Source organism: Pelmatolapia mariae, linkage group LG1 (genome assembly GCF_036321145.2).
Source record: "Pelmatolapia mariae isolate MD_Pm_ZW linkage group LG1, Pm_UMD_F_2, whole genome shotgun sequence".
Classification (NCBI taxonomy): domain Eukaryota; kingdom Metazoa; phylum Chordata; class Actinopteri; order Cichliformes; family Cichlidae; genus Pelmatolapia; species Pelmatolapia mariae.
In genome coordinates this window covers 13,760,001-13,778,378 of record NC_086227.1, presented here as the reverse complement: position 1 = coordinate 13,778,378, position 18,378 = coordinate 13,760,001, and the positions used below count along the sequence as shown (strand labels likewise).

Genomic DNA, 18,378 nt, shown 5'->3' with positions numbered 1-18,378 from the left:
CTTTGGCGTTTGATATAAAAGCCATAAAAACTTCAACTTCACAACAGCCAGGCCAGAAATGCAGTTATTATTGAGATCACTGATTCAAGTGATGTTCATTTGTTGCTATTGAAATTATCCAGTATATTCTATTTGTCTCCAAACAAAGCTGTCTGCAAAGGCACTGTGATGTGCAGCAATGTCAAATCAAAACAATCCATAAATATTCGTTTACTATATAAAGACACAATCCGGTAAAGGCTTCGGTGCCACCTGTCTTCGTTATTATTCTCCATCATTTGTTTTTGCCAGTTTAAAGAATTAAAACTTTGAGTTTCAGCAGGCGACACCTGAATACACATTTAGAAAAAGATAGGTTTAAAGATCGCCTTTTTGTTTAGGAAAGTTTCAGCCTTCGTAGACTGATGGGTTAAAACTAACTGATAATAAAAATGGATTATTTCAGTGATTCCGGACTGAGGCTTTATATTCAAAGCTCAATAAAACTGCCTGTTTCTGGCAAGGCTAGTGAAAGTAGGACTGCAGGGTACCACGGCGGCGGACATCGGTTGTCCAGCAATGGAAGCCACCACCCAAGGAGTTGGCATGGCGAATGTTCACCTTTATGGTCTTGATACCTGCATTTAAACACACACACAGTTATGGACAATTTCTTTCTTATTTTTTGCTGAAATCGAGTTTACTAAAAATAAATAAGGTGGTGAAGGTGGAGGTGCTTGTAGAGGCTCACCGAGGTTCTCAAACATTTTCTGAATGGTGGTTTCATTGGCGTCAACCATGACACGCTTCTCATCCAGCATCAGGACGTTCATGGACAGCCATTTGGAGGACATCCACAGTGGGTGGTCTGCTCGGCAAGAGAGTGGGGGGGGGGGGGGTTTCAGTAAAAAAAAAAATCTAAATATCATCTTTTTTTGTGAATGAAAGAAAATAATTTTTACTTTGAGTACCCACCATCAGGAATCAAAGGTATTGGTGGTTTTACAACTGTCCAGCCAGCCTTCTTGAACATGTCTACCTGAGGGAAAAGACAAAGAGCACTGGTGAGTGTGGGTCACTCTGCGGTGGTGGTGTGTACAAGTGTACCCAGAAGAGGGCAGCACAGCACTCTCCTGCCTTTCAGTACCTGGCGACATGGGCGATCAGGGTTTGACAGCACGAGTCCTGGCCCGATGATGTTAAACGTGGCATCAATGTGCATGGGGTTAGGGTCTTTGAAGGAGATGATGTGGACCTTGTAGGTTGGCGCCAGATGACGGCGCATCCACTCAATTCCCATGTAGTTTGTAACCTGAATAAAAAGCAGTGTGAAAGGAGAAGTTTCAGGGGCTTATCCAAGCTTCACATTCATATTCAGAGAAACATTCTTTTTTTCTGTAAGTGCAATGGATAAAAGAGAGATCTATATATGCATGTGTGGGGGTTTATTTTGCATTTTACTACCATTTCAGCATAAGATATCACCCATAGGATGTCATAAGATAAGCAAAATATCCTTCATACCTGGCTCCTCTGAACAAAGAGGTCCGTCCCAGCTCGAATAAAGTCAGCAGCATCGAAGCAGGGCTCGTGCTCCGTGGTCACAAACTTCCCCTGAGCAGCTAATTTGTGCCTGTCTTCCACTGTGCGGATGGGATAATCCTGAAAGACACACACAAAAAGGATTTACACCCGTTTTGAGATATAGGAATAGCCTGCTGTCACACTATCATGTACAAAGCAATAAAAAAGTTGATGCAAAGAGGTTTGGTTTGCTATAAAGAACATAGACAAGCTGTTTAGGTGTTAATGCAACTTTGACTTAAGTCCTTGCCATGAGAAATGACCACCTGGCTATGTTATAGCTCCCAAACTAAGGCCTCACCTGATCATACAGATCGTCGGCCATGGTTGGTTTAGGAGCAGTGGTCCACCTTGCACCTTTTCCGAAGTACTCCTTGATTAAAGGTCTGTAGGCTCGGTACTCAAAGAAACGAGCCCTCCACGCCATAGGAGCCTCGATGATCTCGTTTCCCACCACTAAAAGGATGTCTCTGGGCATGGCCGCATACATTCCTACAAGAGGGTCAACAGCAGAGAATTACTTTATAAAGACTCATTTATAAACTGCAGTGTGATGCATTAACACCTTTATGTCACACATATTTGTCACACACATATTTCTGTCTTTTTACCTGATGAGGTGAAGTCTGGTGTTTTGTATTCCACAGACCAGTCGAGGGGTTCTGGCCTCTTCACAATGACGCCCTCATGACGCAGAATATTGCACATTTCTTCAATCTCAGCAACAGCTTTTTTCAAGTGGTCCGCAGGAAAAGACCGGCCCCCATACTTCTGGTAGAAGGGCCAGTACTTCTCATATGTGTTAGCCTGATGAGAGGTTTGTAGCATAACAACATGGAGTCAATCTGACAGCTGGGAGAAATGACAAGGATGCTTTGAGTCAAAGCATCTTTTGACAGCATTGCTTACTTTCACTTCCACAGTGAAGGGAGGCACGTGGGCATTTTCAGCTCGCCCCACAATCACCTCCTCCAGAGGGTCCCATTCATTGTAGCTGCAGACTGGGCATTCCTGCTGAACGGGCTCAGTAACATGTTCCTCTTCAACTACATGCTGTGGCTGTGCAGCTGCTGCACTTGAAGTGCTTTGGAGGGTCCTCTGCACCCATCCGTTCACCGCCCGGCCAAGCTGATGGAAGTGAAAACACATTAAGACAAAAATTTCATGTACTTCTGCATAAAATCTTTGGATTTAATAGATCTTGTTTTCCCCTTTTGGATCAGTTCAGTACATATTTACACTATGTGCAGTAACAGATCGGTCTACATGAAATTCCTATTTAGTGGTGTGTTTATTTTTATTTTTATTTCAATGCCCCCAGCTCCCGTAGAAAGCGGCTGATCTGTGTGTTAACTGATAACACATTCAGGCTCCTTGGGTTTCAAAGCGAAAAAGCTTCCGTGAGGTTGATTGGTTTGGTGCCAAAGTACACGTTTTATTAAGAAGCCTTATCTCCACAGATAGGCTCTACAGTGTGGCCTCCGCTGGCTCGGGAACAGCTTCAGTGTCACTGAGTTTGAGAGCGCATCTGTGCCAAACAGCTGTTCACTGTCACTCAGGCAACCAGAAAAAAAAGAAGCTTTGTCAGCAGTTAAGAAAATCACGCCAGTCACTGGAGGAAGATTTCTTGGAAATAATCGGAGCAATTACGATTTATGCTCAAACAGCGCTGGATTAAAAAAATCTTTTCATTTTCCCTCAGCTTCATTTCTGCAACACAGCCTCCTCCAAACGGGGTCATTATGACTGATTCAGCACTTCTAGTGTTAATTAGACAAATAACAAATGAACAAAGCAATGAAGTGCAGCGGCAGATGTGAAGAGAAATGCCAAATTTAATCATATTTTCACAGTTTATTCACTTTGACTGACTTGTGCTTTATAACAAAAACGCTGCTTAAGAGAAAAGAGAGAGTGAGCGAGCGCGAGAGAGAGACACAGAAGACATTAAACCACCGTAATACCAACCATTGCTCCGATCAGATGGGCAGCCTCGGCCCCCCTGCTACCTCCTCTCAGGCATCTTACTCGCAGCATTGTCCAACGTAATAGTGAGTGTGTCAGTGGAATCAAACGGCAGCGCAGGATCCACCTCTCAGTGTGCTCATGAATGAAGACGCCTCAGCTCAAAGCCAACTTTATAGCAGTGGGACTACGTGCCTCTTAGGCCATTGGTCGCTTTTATGTTGTGGGGCAACGTGACTTGAGGAAAAACGCGTTTCTGAAACACAATCCCTTACGCCAGCACATTCTTATCAGGTGGACCAGCGCCGTTAAAAGTTTCCGTGAACATCTGAAAAGCGCTATTTTGACTACAGGCTTGTAGCGGGTTTGTGCATGATGCAAACCTGTTGCAAACTTGTTATCGGTAAAAATACAGATTCTCATGTGTGAGCATTATTATTATGATTTTAAAAAAGAAATGAAAACGATTTTGATACTGCAGTGCACTGGGGTGCATCTTCTTTGCTTCGGCACACAACGCCTTAAAAAACAAATAAAAGCAAGCAGCCCACCACTGATTTAAGATTTTATTCAGCTATTAAACGAAGGTTAAAATGTTTTTCCTTTTAAAGATCTCTTAACCCCGCTTATTGTTCTAATTACAAAATAAAGGCATGCATAGTGAAAAGTGTTTTAAATTAAACAAAGTGAAACTAGTACGTTGTTGCCAGCTCTTGAGAGCAGTCCTGCTCTTAGCGGCTAACAGGATTAAGTTTGTCATGCATGCTCTATAAACAGGGGTGCACATAAGTGGTCCGCAGGTGCGCGTTCGCTGTCAAAATAAAAGACGTGCACCAGATAAGAAGTTGCAACGCGCGTTTGCATACATACAAAAGGCACTGTTTTTGTCCGCTAGAGTGGGATTTTCACGGCATATTCTGCACCACATCTCTGTCCGTTCATCATTTGTTTGAAGCCAGCTCATCCCCTGCAACCTTTCCGAGAATACGCGCTTCTTTTGCGGTTCGGACTCCTCTGACTCCTCCACCTTTGGAGGTGGAGGAACACCAAACTAATTGCTTAAAGGAGCTTGCTTCTTCGACAACTTTAAGAGTTCTAAACAAATGTCTGCCCTCCTCCAGAAAATCTTATGTACGCAAACGCGCGTTGCAACTTCTTATCTGGTGCGCGTCTTTTAGTTTGACAGCGAATACGCACCTGCGGACCACTTATGCGCACCCCTGTCTATAAAAGCAGTAAAAGTGCAAGATGCCTGTTGAGATCAGTATCAATCAGTCATTCACAAAGCTCCTAAAAGTGTGAAAACAGGAGATGGCATAATCATAGAGGTTGGCTGGGACACCACATGCTTCCCTGGACTGTGCTCGCAAGAGTTTCACAACCTGGAGACCTCATTGACCCCGGATATTACCTTGCTCTCTAAAAAAAAAAAATATCTCTGGCTGATGCCCAAAGTTCAAAGGATATGCTCAGATGATGCCTTCAGATACCCACCCCTATCTCCTCTATCCCTTTGCGACAGCATCATCTACCAGTCTAAAAAGGTCACAAAGACAATTTTATGACGAGGTATTAGAAATGCATAGGTATGTCAGGCTCCATTCATGCATTCATTATCAAAAAGGTGTGGGAAAGCATTGAACGAAGCAGATAAATGCACAGCTGGTGTACAAAGTACAGTGAGTCCCTCAAGTCTACCTCATGGTTTAAAGGAGAGGTAGTCTAGCACGTACAAACTCAGGAACCTCAGTATGGTCTTTTTGGAGCATGCTGGTTATCTTTAGAAGGCTTTTGTACCTTTGGACAGAGCCAGCCTGCACACTAGCGTAATACACACCAATCAAGTATTTCTTTTTCCCTGACCTCATTACCCCTTTGTGGTTGTCAGATGTCTGTTTGACCTTGGTACCTTCGTGCACACATAATCCCATCATTGATTGCTATTGTACGTACTGTTCCACTGTACCTTTTGATCATCAGCACAAACAGACACACTGTCTGTATCTTTGAACTCCTCCAGTAAACACCCCACCTCGACAAACTTCAGAACAGGACTTTGAATTATTTCGTTGCCAAACGTATGCAGAAATGTTTCTTTACCAGACTCCTTAAAAATGTAGCAATCCTTAATATCCATCCACATTTTCTCTGTGCAGATAAATTGACATGATTATGAAGAAAAGACGACCGCAGACTGTAGCCAGCCTAACTAAACAATGACTGGATTGAGTTTTACCAAAGTCCTTCTTCAAGAAAGTCATCTTGGGGCACATATTTTGAATACCCTATTTAAACAAACTGCAATCCTCTGAGGTCGAGGGTTGAGGTTGACGTTCAGGCAAACTCTAAACCGTTTCTAATGTGTTGCCATTTTTTCTATCTCCCATGATTGATGATGATGATGATGAGCCCGTGAAAACTTTGGAAAACAAGTTTCAAAAGGCAAAAATTCCATTAGTTATAAGGGCTTAGGGTACTTTTTATCATTAAAGATGCCAATGAAATAAATAAATGTGATAAAAGTTATTAAAAAAATATTTTTTAACATCTTCTTTGGCATGAAAACATTTCCCTTAAAATCTTTACTCATCTTTTACATGATCACAAATCTGCACAATAGAGCCAAATAAGAGTAACCAGCAGCATAAGAGTGAACATCATTTAATATTCAGATGTGATTTCAATGTTTATGATGTTTATGAAGTTAGGGGGAAAGTAGAGTTATTCCTACTTGCCTCTCTTACAGTGATTCCTGTTTTATATTTTTCTATCTTAAACAAGATGCTGGAAAGTGAAAGGTTTCAGCAGCAGCAGACTGATGACAATGAATGAAATTTGAGTGCCAAAACAGAAAAGAGCGCCTCCTGCAGGAATTTTACAACAGTTTGCAAAAATGCTCAGACCAAACAAAGAAAAATCAACAACAGTTACAACACAGACCGACAGAGGGCTGAGTGTTTAAACTTTATATGCATGTGTGTGAGTATTTTTGTATGAATATGCAATCATTAGCATGCAGCATGTTGGCCACAGGACCAGAGGCAAAGATTAACAAAGTATCAATTATCAGGTTACACATTAGATAAAGATTCAGATAAAAAATATACCTAATTTTATAATAATGCTGGAAACATTACTGAGATATCCTCATCCATGTTGACATGATAGCGTCACATAGTTGCTGCAGATTTGTCAGCTACACATCCATAATACATATCCCACACCATAACACCACCACCCTGAACTGTTGATACAGGCGAGATCCATGCTTTTATTTCATTTAATCTAAATTCTGATCCTACAAACTGACTGCAGCAGCACTCATCGGGCCAGGGAACACGATGGCACACGATGCGATCTTCTGCTGCTGTAACCCATCTGCTTCAAGATTCAATGTGTTGTGCATTCAGAGATATTATTCTGCGTACTTTTGTTGTAATAAGAGTTTGTTTGATTTCCTGTTGCCTTCCGATCAGCATGAAGCAGTCTGGCAATTTTCCTCTGACCTTTGACAAGGTAAGGTATTTTGGGCCAGAGAACTCATTATATAGTTCATCTTTTTTGAACTATTGTCTGTAAACCATATAGAGAGTTGCATGGGAAAATCTCAGTAAATCAGCAACTTCTGAAATACTCAGATCAGCCTATTTGACACCAACAATCATGCCACATTCAAAGTCACTTAAATTACTTTTCTTCACTATGCTGATTCTGAGCTTGAACTTCAGCTTTCTATATGCCTAAATGCACTGAATTGCAGCCACGTAATTGGCTGATTAGATATTTTCTGGTGGGCGTATATTCATCATGTGACTCCATGGATGGCGCTTAAGCCTTCATTGATAACTCGAGTTTAACCACCAAACTGTAGGCTATATAAACAAGTGGTATAATTTTATTTGACTCTTTGACTAATGATGAAGCTTCAGTCAGGATACAAACCTTAAACTTGACATCTACCCAGTGAACACCATCCGCTCAAGCAAGATGTTATGTTGTGTAGCACGTACCCACTTCACCCCTCACATGCCTCGTTAGAAACGCCCCTAAACCTTTGTTATTCTCTAAAAGTTGCTCTGTCAGCTACAATCTAGAGAGCACGTCCTACTTCGCGCGTTTCATTGGCGTCTCTTACAGTAGCTGCTGCTGCAGCTCTCACTGATGTGATTCCAAGTACTTGTTTTTCTTATGAATCTTCGCATTCTTTGAAACAAACGCTCCGCCCCACTCAGCAAAACCCTCATCTGCAACACTCCCCATTTTGCAGCAGGGGCTTCACATTTTTCTGTCCAAGCTTTAAAAAGAGAGAGAGGTCACGATGGAAATATATATTTCAATCATTTTAGCAAGTCTCCTCATCATACCGTTTGCACTCAAAACTTTGTCCCCCTATGTCTGGATGGACATTGTGTATTTCGGGGATCTAGTGCGTATTTTGGTAAAGTTTGTAGCGAGGCGCAGAAGGAGACCTCTCTTCTTTGTTTTGGACCGTTTTTTGGAGCAGACCGAGGCGCATCCAGACAAGACGTTCATAGTGTTTGAAAATGAAAGCTACACTTACGCTTGCACGGATAGGAGGAGTAACAAAATTGCAAACGCGCTACAGTCTCACGCTGGGTATAAAGGTGGCGACACCGTCGCGCTTTTTATGGGGAACGAACCCGCCTTCTTGTTTACCTGGCTGGCTTTGGCTAAACTGGGCTCCCCTGTAGCTCTCCTCAATCATAACATCCGCACCAAGTCTTTGCTGCACTGCTTTAATTGCTGCAAGGCTAAAGTGTTGATAGCAGCCGCAGGTATGCCTCCATGTGCTTGCTTCAGAGCTGTCTTTTTGTTTGTTTGTTTTTTTTAATTTCTGCTTTTTCAGAAGCTCAAATAGTGTAAACCAACCTTTTATCTTTTGATCCACATAATCAGGTATTCAGTACAGATTTTAATTAAACCTAGCTGTAACTTTGAACTTGTGGAGTTGGCTTGGTTTTCCTTGCCTCCAACAAGGCTTTGCAGTAGAGGTGAGATCAATTCATATATTAATAGTACTGATACCAATGCTGATATTGGTCTCTGATCGATACTAGTGCAATAGGATTGAAGCTTTGTTTCTATCCACTTCAGCCCTGAATTATGTGAAATGAAGAAAAATATACCTCAAATGTGCTGGAAAACCTGGCTATTTTATTTGTAACCTGCAGCACTTTTAAACAGAAGCTGACTTGAAATGCTTTAGAGACAGGCATGTTTACAGTCCAGGGCTCAAAAAAAAAAAAACAGTTTCAAAACACGTGGAAAGCTGAAACGTCTTTTTTGTTGTGTTAGCTTATTATTGTGAAAATTAGAACCATTAAAATTTGTTCAAAATTTGCTAAATTAACAGTTGATATCAGTATTGGTATCAGGATTACTGGCCCTGTGTTTGCTTGGAATCAGATCGATACCAAAGTTTGCATTATTGCACGACACTGCTTTGCTTGTCTTGCTTTGCCTTATGAATGTGCTTTATGTGCCTTTCCAGAACTAAAGGAGGCTGTGGAAGACGTGCTGCCCTCCCTGATAGAGCTGGGTGTCACTGTTCTCCTGATGTCCAAACACAGTGACACACCTGGAATCCAGAGCTTCTCTGATGAAGTCGAGGAGGCATCGGATGACCCCATCCCTCGATCCTTCAGGTCACACATCACATTCAAAAGTCCTGCAGTTTATATTTACACCTCTGGAACCACAGGTACGTGGCAGGACTTTGTCCTGTTGATCACATTAAAAGTGTCGTTCAGTTTCAGAATTTGCGGCTTGTTGTGTTTCTGTAGGTCTTCCTAAGGCAGCTGTGGTCAACCAGAACCGCATCTTAACAGCTCTGGCTGTGTTGTCATCAAACGGTGTAGTATCTAGTGATGTCTTCTATCTCAACCTTCCTCTGTATCACACAGCTGGATTTGCTGTTGGGTTCATTGGCACGATTGAGACAGGTGAGGTGACTGAGCAGTAGCTGTGATTTAAAGTTAAAAATAAGACTTTGTGAGAGCTGGGTTCATCCTCTACTGACATAACAAGCGCTGTTTAGTTACATACATTTCAGAGTTTGTCAAACAACAGAGACATCTGCTATGTACAGAGGTCAACGTCACTTCTATAATTGACCTCAGGAAATTCCTATGCTGTCAGGGGAAGAAAGATATAGTGAAAAAAGCTGTTGTGCAATTCAAACTGGAGCACAGCAAGATAAGTTGAATCTGCACTAAGGGCTGCACCCCTGTACGATTGTGAGTCCATGAAGTGGACTGCATTTGGGCTCCAGATGTAAGCCAGTAGTTTTTAATGCAAACAAGTCCAACAATCCACATTGGTTTGTAAGCAAACTGGTTGCAGGTATGGCATTTTGTATGATAAAATCAAGAAAAATGAAACAAAACTTGGTTTTATTGTACAAAAATGATTGGATTCATCTATAATTAGAGTAGGCCTTCATACAAATTTAGTGCATAAATGTAATGGACAGTTTTTCGTCAGATTCAGGTTCACATTGCTGCCATAAAGTACTGACACACAGTAGAATCTTTGTCTCCATGTCTGACGATTTCATAGTTTTAATCCATGGATTAAGTGATTAAGAACCTTCTCCTACTTGTGCTGTAAAGCTAAATAAACCACCCAAATCCTAAATGGATTAGCTAAAACAAATGCATCATCAAAAGCAGTTGATTTCTCTTGAACCACAAGTGGACACTGACTGTGCTCCCTGAAGATCATGCAGATCCATGAAAGCTCCTCACGTGAGCTGAGAATACACAGCAAAAAAAAAATATATAAAAAAGTATAAGTGAACTAATTTCTGCTGAAATAGAAGTGATCTCCCTGCGCCGTCTCTCTTTCTTGTTACCCTGGTAGAGTCCAAGTGAAAGAGTCTTTTGTCACTGTGAACCTGTAATCTGAACAGCTCCTATAAAACAGCTTTTTTTCTAAATAGGCTAAAGTTCACAAAGCGCTTATATGTTTGACTAAGCAGCCACATTGCACGCTTATTAGGAGAGATTCAGCACTGCCCCGAGCAGTCACTGTTTTGTTATTTAGCACACGCAGTTATGCGGCACTGAATTTAATCCTATTGCATTAGATGGAGTCACTATTTCCATAATGACTTAATTGCCTCTCATTTCTAGATGAATTTGCATATGCATGCATTTATTTATTCAAGTGTAATAATGTATTTTTCTGTCTTGAAGGATCAACTATAATTCTGAAGAGGAAGTTTTCTGCCTCTCAGTTCTGGGATGACTGCAGGAAACACAACGTGACTGTTATCCAGTACATTGGAGAGGTGATGCGTTACCTCTGCTGTGCACCAAAGGTAAAATGATTCTAATAGGCGCCCACTTGTAACAGTTAGAATGTAACAGTGTGTTTGCAGTCAAAGCATTTTGAAGACTTACAGTATTGTGTAACTAGGACACAGACAGAGTCCTTGTGATCATTTTTGTTTTCTTCCTGTGCAAAAGTCTTAAACCCACCAAAATGATTAGGTGCTGCTGAATAGGTGTACCTCTCCACACAGATTTGAACCAAAAATTTAAAATTGGATTCATCGCTCCATTAAGACTTGTCACCACTGATTTTCAGTCTAATTCTTTTGTAATTTTCCTCCTTTTGACCTTTCTTAAGAATGGCTTCTTGACAGGCACCCTTACTCTGAGACCTTTCTGGTCAGGCTTCAATGAACAGTAGATGGATCAACTGAAAGGTCAGATGTACACTACTAGTCAAAAGTTTGGACATGTAATATTTTTTCTTTATTTTCATGACTATTTACATTGTAGATTCTCTCTAAAGGCATCAAAACTATGAATGAACACATCTGGAATTACGTAGTAAACAAAAAAAGTGTGAAATTACTCAGAACATGTTTTATATTTTAGATTCTTCAAAATAGCCGCCCTTTGCTTTGATTACTGCTTTGCACACTTTTGGCATTCTCTCGATGAGCTTCATGAGATAGTCACCTGAAATGAAAAGTCAAGGAGTTCCCAGAGATGCTCTTGTTGGCCCTTTTGCATTTCACTCTGCGGTCCATGTTGTCTCATTCCAAACCATCTTGGTGACTGGAGGCCAGACCATCTGGTGCAGCACTCCATCACTCTCCTTCTTGGTCAAATAGCCCTTACAGAGCCTAAAGGTGTGTTTGGGGTCATTGTTCTGTTGAAAAATATATGATGGTCCAACTAAACACAAACCAGATGAGATGGCATGTTGCTGCAGGATGCTGTGGTAGCCATGCTGGTTCAGTGTGCCTTCAACTTCAGTGTCACCAGCAAAGCACCCCCACACCATCACACCTCCTCGTCCATGCTCCACGGTGGGAACCATGCATGTAGACACCATCCGTTCACCTTTTCTGTGTTGCACAAAGACACGGCAGGTGGAACCAAAGATCTCAAATTTGGACTCATCAGACCAAAGCACAGATTTCCGCTCGTCTAATGTCCATTACTTGTGTTTCTTGGCTCAAACAAATCTCTTCTGCTTGTTGCTTTTCCTTAGTAGTGGTTTCTTAGCAGCTATTTGACCATAAAGGCCTGATTCGCACAGTCTCCTCTGAACAGTTGATGTAGAGATGAGGTGCTGTTAACTTGCAATTTCTGAGTCTGGTGACTCGGATGATTTTATCTTCAGCAGCAGAGGTGACTCTTGGTCTTCATTTCCTGGGGCGGTCCTCATGTGAGCCAGTTTCGTCATAGCGCTTGATGGCTTTTGCGACTGCACTTGGGGGCACATTCAGAGTTTCAGCAATTTTCCAGACTGACTGACCTTCAGTTCTACAAAGTATTGATGGACAGTCGTATCTCTTTACATAGCTGACTGGTTCTTACCATAATATGAATTCTAACAGTTGTCAAATGGGGCTGTCAGCTGTGTACCAACCTGACTTCTGCAGAACACAACTGATGGTCCCAACCCCGTTAAGAAGGCAAGAAATTCCACAAATGAACCCTGAAAAGGCACACCTGTGAAGTGAAAACCATTTCAGGTGACTACATCATGAAGCTCATTGAGAGGAGGCCAAACGGTTTGCACTGCTGTCAACAAAGATGAGGGAATCTAAAATATAAGACATATTTAGAGTTATGTATCAATTATTTCTTTGCTATATAATTTCATATATCTTCCTTCATATATTTGATGTCTTCATTAAGTATCTACAATGTAGAAAGTAGTAAAAATAAAGCAAAACCATTAAATGAGAAGGCGTGTCCAAACTTTTGACAGGTAGGTCCCATGTTAGGTTTTTTGGTGGATTTTTTTCTTGTTTCTCAAGGGCATCATTTTCAGATACTGTTCATAGTTTTTTTTTCCTGCCACCTCTTCTGTTGACCTTCATTTGTCCAGTTCCCTCAGATTTTTTTTTAAGAACACACTGCACACCATCATCAGATATGCCAAGATTTTAGCTAATAGCTCTTTGGTAATGCCGTTTTGGTTCAACTAAATAAATGGGAGCAAACTGTGTTTTGTTTTGGGGGTTTTTTGTCTTTTTTGACAGACTACGAGTAACAAAGTACCTAAAGTTAGAAGTTAAAGTTGTTTTGTCTGCTCTGTGTAGAGATGAGACTGCTTCATCCCTCGTGTTAGGTGTCCTTTTATGCTTGAATGATTCCTATGTCAACAAAAAAACCAAAAGAAAAACAAACAAAAGGAAAAAAAGAAAGAAAATGGTCAGGTATGAGGACTGGCCTGAAAATAAGTAGAAAAAGCAGCCAACGTCCAAACAAACTATACAAAAATGAGGGGTAGCTCGAGACTTTTGCATAGTACTGTATTCCAGCTTCTCCCGTGTTGTAGAAAAGCCTCCGCAGCACTGTTTTGATAATGTGATCGCTGACAGTGGCAGAACTCGGCTTCTTAACTGAAACCTTATGAGGGATTTAAGGTGGACTTCTTCGTACTCAGGGGGTGTTGAAACGTGAATAGATAAGGCCTTTAAAGTAATATTATCTTGGACAGCATTTATCTGGACTGTAACTGCTTTTAACATTTATATTTGGTGCAATAACTGCAATATCTGCTGCTGAAAGTCACATTTGCAATCATTCTAGTGTCTGCAGCTCAAATAAACTCGCAGGAGTCGCTGGCTGGGATGCTTACGGGCACCACGCCTCGTCTCTCTCAGATACTGTAAAACTTGCTCTTCAAGACAGCTGCAGAGGCTGAATACTGGGAACTAGTTGCAGCAAGTTGCTGCTGAGGCCTATCCAGTCAGAGATAACTTTCCAAATCTGTACATTCCCAAAGCTCAGCACAGCTGGCTTACGAAAATAGAAATCGTTAAATCTCAACTATCGGGTTCCAGGTTTCTGCGCCAGTGTCTGCGGGGTTCTGAGCTGCAGAACAAGAATCAAGCTGTTTTTTAAAATATCACCACTAACTGCATGTGTTTCTGATATTTTCAATATGTATTTGTATTTATTTAGAACTACTGTAAACAGTCGTGTATGCCATTCAGAGTATCCAGTTGCATCACATGAGGCGCAGTCTCATTTTACTGCGTGACCCTGCACGAGCCTGATGAGGTGGTTTGTCTTTATCTGGTCACCTCTAGGAATAGATGCTGGCCTTTACTTAAGACGGCCATATCAAGTAACTTTGCATACCAAATCCTCTTGTATCTAATTTAAGGGTCAATTTTATTTCAGCAAATGATATTTCTTAGAAATTACATGTACAGTACTTAAAGTGCTGAGTACTGTTGAATCCAACTGAAATATTTTTGTTGTGAGTCGGATTCTCACATACTTACAGAGATTAGGAATTAAAGGGCTAATTAGATGTCTGATGTCTTTTTAATTCAAGACATCAGTGTGCTCATAAAGTGTGCAGTCTTCATTTCTATTCTAAAATCCCTTAAAAATGTTTTTGATTCGTTTCTTTTGTTTTCGAGTGAGCTGGTACTAGTGCTGCTCTGTGGTTGATACATACATGGTGTATTTATCTTTTTGTATTACGGGCGAAAGATCACCAAAGATGGCGATTTGCTGAGTGCCCATGGAAACACACATTTCTCAGCTAGTTGTTATCTTACCCGAAATGGCAACTTTAAAAACAAATTAACTAAGCTCATGGATAGTTTCTTGTATTTTGGATGTTTTCTTGAATAGGATACTATGTATTTCTGCTGCGCTTGCAAAAAGCCTCACATTCTTTATTTTTTATTTCAAACTACAGAAAGACAATGACAAGGACCACAAAGTAAGACTGGCCATTGGCAATGGCATCAGGGCAGAGATATGGAAAGAGTTTCTTAACCGCTTTGGGAACATTCAGATTCGAGAGTTTTACGCCTCCACTGAAGGAAATGTGGGATTTTTGAACTACGTGGGGAAAATTGGAGCTATTGGACGAGTCCACTTTTTTCATCGGGTAAAAAAAAAAAACCCCCAACAACAATCATTCTTTAATGTTATATGTATGGAACGTTTTCAGATTTACTAAATATTTAACAGATTGTCTATTAAAATAATTAATCTTTGAGAAGTGTGCAAGCAAACCTGACAGATTAGCACGTGTTATAAATTATCTTGATTTTATGAACTATTTAAAGTATTTTCTTTATTGCAAAAAGAGATATTATGTGTGTAGATAGTACTTTTTATGCTGGTTTAATATTGTATTGAACACATATTATCACGTTCGTCCTCCTGTAGAAGCTGTTCCCTTACACCCTTGTTAAGTATGACACAGAGCGAGATGAGCCAGTACGAGATGCTAACGGCCTCTGCATTGAGTCGCGCAAAGGTAAAGAATAACTGCAGTTCTTCTTTCGAATGGCACATTCATCCATCCATCCATTCATCCATCCACATTGGAGCCTGGACTCTGTCCCAGCTGACACAAACTCTTCGAGTTACATGCATCATCTTCACTTTTCTTTTTTAAAGGTGAACCAGGACTGCTGGTGTCAAAGATCACACACTTGGCCCCATTTGCTGGCTACGCGCAGAATGAAGAACAAACTGAGCGGAAGAGACTTCGCAATGTTCTCAAGAAGGGCGATCTTTATTTCAACACGGGAGACCTGATGAGGATCGACAAAGATAACTTTATTTACTTCCAGGATCGAGTAGGTGACACATTCAGGTACTGAACCCACCATCATTTCATTTGGAAAATTCTTTTTGTTTACAGAACTAATTTTCAGGTTCATGCTGAAGCATTAGCCTTATTATTTAAATACAAATGAGACTTCAACAAATGGATGAAACATAAAGAGGTGGCTGACTTTCCACAGTTAAAAGCATAAAATGCTTAATTCTAACGGGCTTTATTACAAGACACAGTGAGTGAAATAATTATTTGATTCTTAGCTAAATTTGTTAAGTTGGCTCGTTTAAAAAAAAGAAAAAAGAAAAAGAGAAATAGAAGAGTCTCAAATTTTTATGGTATTTTCATTTTAATGGAGAAACCAGAATACCAGGCAACTATTTTGGAAAAAAAAAAGGTAAAAATTGATTTTCATGTCATTAAGTGAATAAGTATTTCATCCCCAAGCAAAGCATGCCTTATGCCTGAGTTATGCTTCAGCAGGTAGTCTACATCATAATGCCATAACCTTCCATGTAACCTGGCGTGCACCTGCAGCCTTCAGCTTGGAGGGTTTCTGATTACGTCATAAATTACGATGTACTTTTCCTGCAAAAGTCTAAATCGGGCTTTAGTATTTTTTGGCACATGGCCCTGTACATTTGCCCTTCAGTGTGGTGAAGTCATCTTGTACCCTTAGCAGCAAAACCGTCCTAAAGCATAATGTATCCACCTTCCCTACTTGACTGTGAGGATGGTGTTCTTTGGCTCATATTCAGCGTTTCTCTTCCGTCAAACATAACTGGTCAAATTCATGCCAAAGAGTTCAATATTGGTTTTATCTGATCGCAGAACATTCACCCAAGCCTTCTCCTAGTCATTTAGTCATTGTTTACTGGAAAACTTAAAATGGTCCTGTACATGTGCATTCTTGAGCGGGCACTCCAGGATGTCAGTCTATTATGGTGCAGTGTGTGACTGTGTTCCCAGATGTTATCAGATCATTAACAAGTTCCTCCTGTGCAGTTTTGGACTAATCCTCCACCTTTCTCAGGATCATCCTCATCCCATGAGGCATAATCTTGCATGGTGCTGCAGATCAAGGACGACAGATGATCATTTCATGTTTCTTCCATTTCTGAATAATTGCAGCAGCAGTTGTCACCTTCTCACCAAGCGTCTTGCTAATGGTCTTGTAGCCCATTCCAGCTCTGTGCAGGTCTGAATGGAGTCCTTGTCCAAGACGTCATTTAACAGTTCTTTGGTTTTGCTCATGGTGGTGGAGAGGTTTAAATGGAAGAATTCGATTCTCTGGGCTAGTGTGCTCACACACATATAACGAGTTGAGATCAGGCGTATGTGGAATTGATAGAATCAGTGTGTTCACTCAATGATGTTCAAATCAATTTCTAACTATTATGTAATGTGTTTTTTTTGTTGCTTTTTTGTTAACATTTTGTCTCTCTACATGAAGCTCAACCTAACATTAAAGATTAGAGACTGATGTTTTTTTTGTAATAGAGCAAACTTACAAATTCAGCATGGCATCGATTAATTATTTCCCCCCACAGTATATATGAATATGAATGCTGCAAATTATCTGTTTATTTAAAAAGAAAAAAAGCTGAAACGAAACAATTTATTATCCTGATTATGTGTTTTATTTTTTTCAGTATTTAATCAAAAGCCTTTTGCTGTGAAAACACAACCCATGATTGTTACACAGCACTCTTTCAAACTAGATTTCTTTTTTTGTGTTTATTTTAATTACACAACCCGACCGTTAACAGTAATACAGCAGTTTTGTGTTGACAGCAGATTTACAAGTGGTACAGTAATTGTTGTATAGGACATTTACTTGTTGAGAAGGTTTGTTCACAATACTTGTCAGGACGTTTTTTTTCTACATGGATGAACTTGCACATTTTAGTTTTGCCTCTGGTATAAAGAGACCTGCAACAGACATGAAGTTGCAACTTGTGTGAGCCCGCAGGTGGAAAGGTGAGAATGTTGCCACGACCGAGGTGTCTGACATCTTGACGATCTGTGATTGTCTCAAAGAAGCCAACGTTTACGGAGTCCAAGTGCCAGGTGATTGTTGCTTTCTCTGTATTTTTTCAGCTCACCATGATTTCTATAAGAATATCATCACCACCTTTGTTTTGCTATGTAGGCCATGAGGGGCGGATAGGGATGGCAGCTGTCACTCTGAAGAAAGAAGTCCAGTTTGACGGACGTAAAATATACAACCATGTGGTCAGCTGCCTGCCCTCATATGCACGTCCTCGCTTTATAAGGATGCAGGTAATTTAATTTTCTGTTTCAGTTTTGGATGAAACACCGGGCATATTTTAATTTTTGAAAAGAAACAGAGTAATCATTGATCCAATATTGATGATTCCTTTCTGTGTAGAGTGCTGTGGAAGTAACTGGGACTTTCAAACAGATGAAGGTAAAATTAGTGGAGGAGGGATTTGATCCAGGACGTATCCAGGACCCTCTTTACATCCTTGATGATAATGCCAAGAGCTACGTACCACTGACAGCTCAGATCTACCATGCCATCATATCAGGAAGCACGAAACTATGAGCGGGCTCTCAGTTTTCACCAGATGTGCAAGCTTTTTGGGTAATTGGTATTTTTAATGAATTAACTTCCAGCTCAGGGAAGAAACACACACTTTTCAATAATGCTCTAGTTGGTTAAATCACATTTTTTAAGGCAGCACGTGGGACTCTGTGTACAATTCACATGTCAGGAGTTAAACAAGGGGAGGGGTTTGTCAT

The 18,378-nt window shown here is 40.6% G+C and overlaps 2 protein-coding genes across 2 annotated transcripts in view; one reads left to right on the top strand and one right to left on the bottom strand.

Moving 5' to 3' along the window:
• Window positions 1-369: 369 nt before the first annotated feature.
• On the bottom strand, window positions 370-3,600 carry gatm (glycine amidinotransferase (L-arginine:glycine amidinotransferase)). Its single transcript, XM_063486303.1, has 9 exons — window positions 3,532-3,600; window positions 2,473-2,691; window positions 2,175-2,370; window positions 1,865-2,055; window positions 1,504-1,641; window positions 1,127-1,291; window positions 955-1,018; window positions 731-847; window positions 370-617 (listed from the first exon to the last, which is right to left on the bottom strand). The coding sequence occupies exons 1-9, from the start codon at window positions 3,598-3,600 to the stop codon at window positions 505-507; spliced, it is 1,272 nt and encodes a 423-aa protein (XP_063342373.1). The 3' UTR covers window positions 370-504.
• A 4,232-nt stretch (window positions 3,601-7,832) lies between these two features.
• The window catches only part of LOC134636244 (long-chain fatty acid transport protein 2-like), a 10,835-nt gene continuing 289 nt past the window's right edge, over window positions 7,833-18,378 (top strand). Inside the window, exons 1-10 of the mRNA XM_063486184.1 lie at window positions 7,833-8,324; window positions 9,041-9,250; window positions 9,333-9,491; window positions 10,746-10,870; window positions 14,737-14,931; window positions 15,216-15,306; window positions 15,450-15,648; window positions 17,585-17,682; window positions 17,765-17,895; window positions 18,005-18,378. The exon at window positions 18,005-18,378 is cut by the window's right edge and continues 289 nt beyond it. Coding sequence (XP_063342254.1) covers window positions 7,847-8,324; window positions 9,041-9,250; window positions 9,333-9,491; window positions 10,746-10,870; window positions 14,737-14,931; window positions 15,216-15,306; window positions 15,450-15,648; window positions 17,585-17,682; window positions 17,765-17,895; window positions 18,005-18,181 — 1,863 coding nt within the window. The 5' untranslated portion in view covers window positions 7,833-7,846 and the 3' untranslated portion in view covers window positions 18,182-18,378. The remainder of the gene's footprint in view (window positions 8,325-9,040; window positions 9,251-9,332; window positions 9,492-10,745; window positions 10,871-14,736; window positions 14,932-15,215; window positions 15,307-15,449; window positions 15,649-17,584; window positions 17,683-17,764; window positions 17,896-18,004) is intronic.

Coding starts and splice junctions, on each gene's coding strand:
- gatm (XM_063486303.1), bottom strand. CDS start 3,600: ATGCTGCGAGTAAGATGCCTGAGAGGAGGTAGCAGGGGGGCCGAGGCT. Junction 2,056..2,174: donor ACCAGACTTCACCTCATCAG/GTAAAAAGACAG, acceptor ACCCTCTTGTAG/GAATGTATGCGGCCATGCCC. Junction 848..954: donor AATACCTTTGATTCCTGATG/GTGGGTACTCAA, acceptor CTTGCCGAGCAG/ACCACCCACTGTGGATGTCC.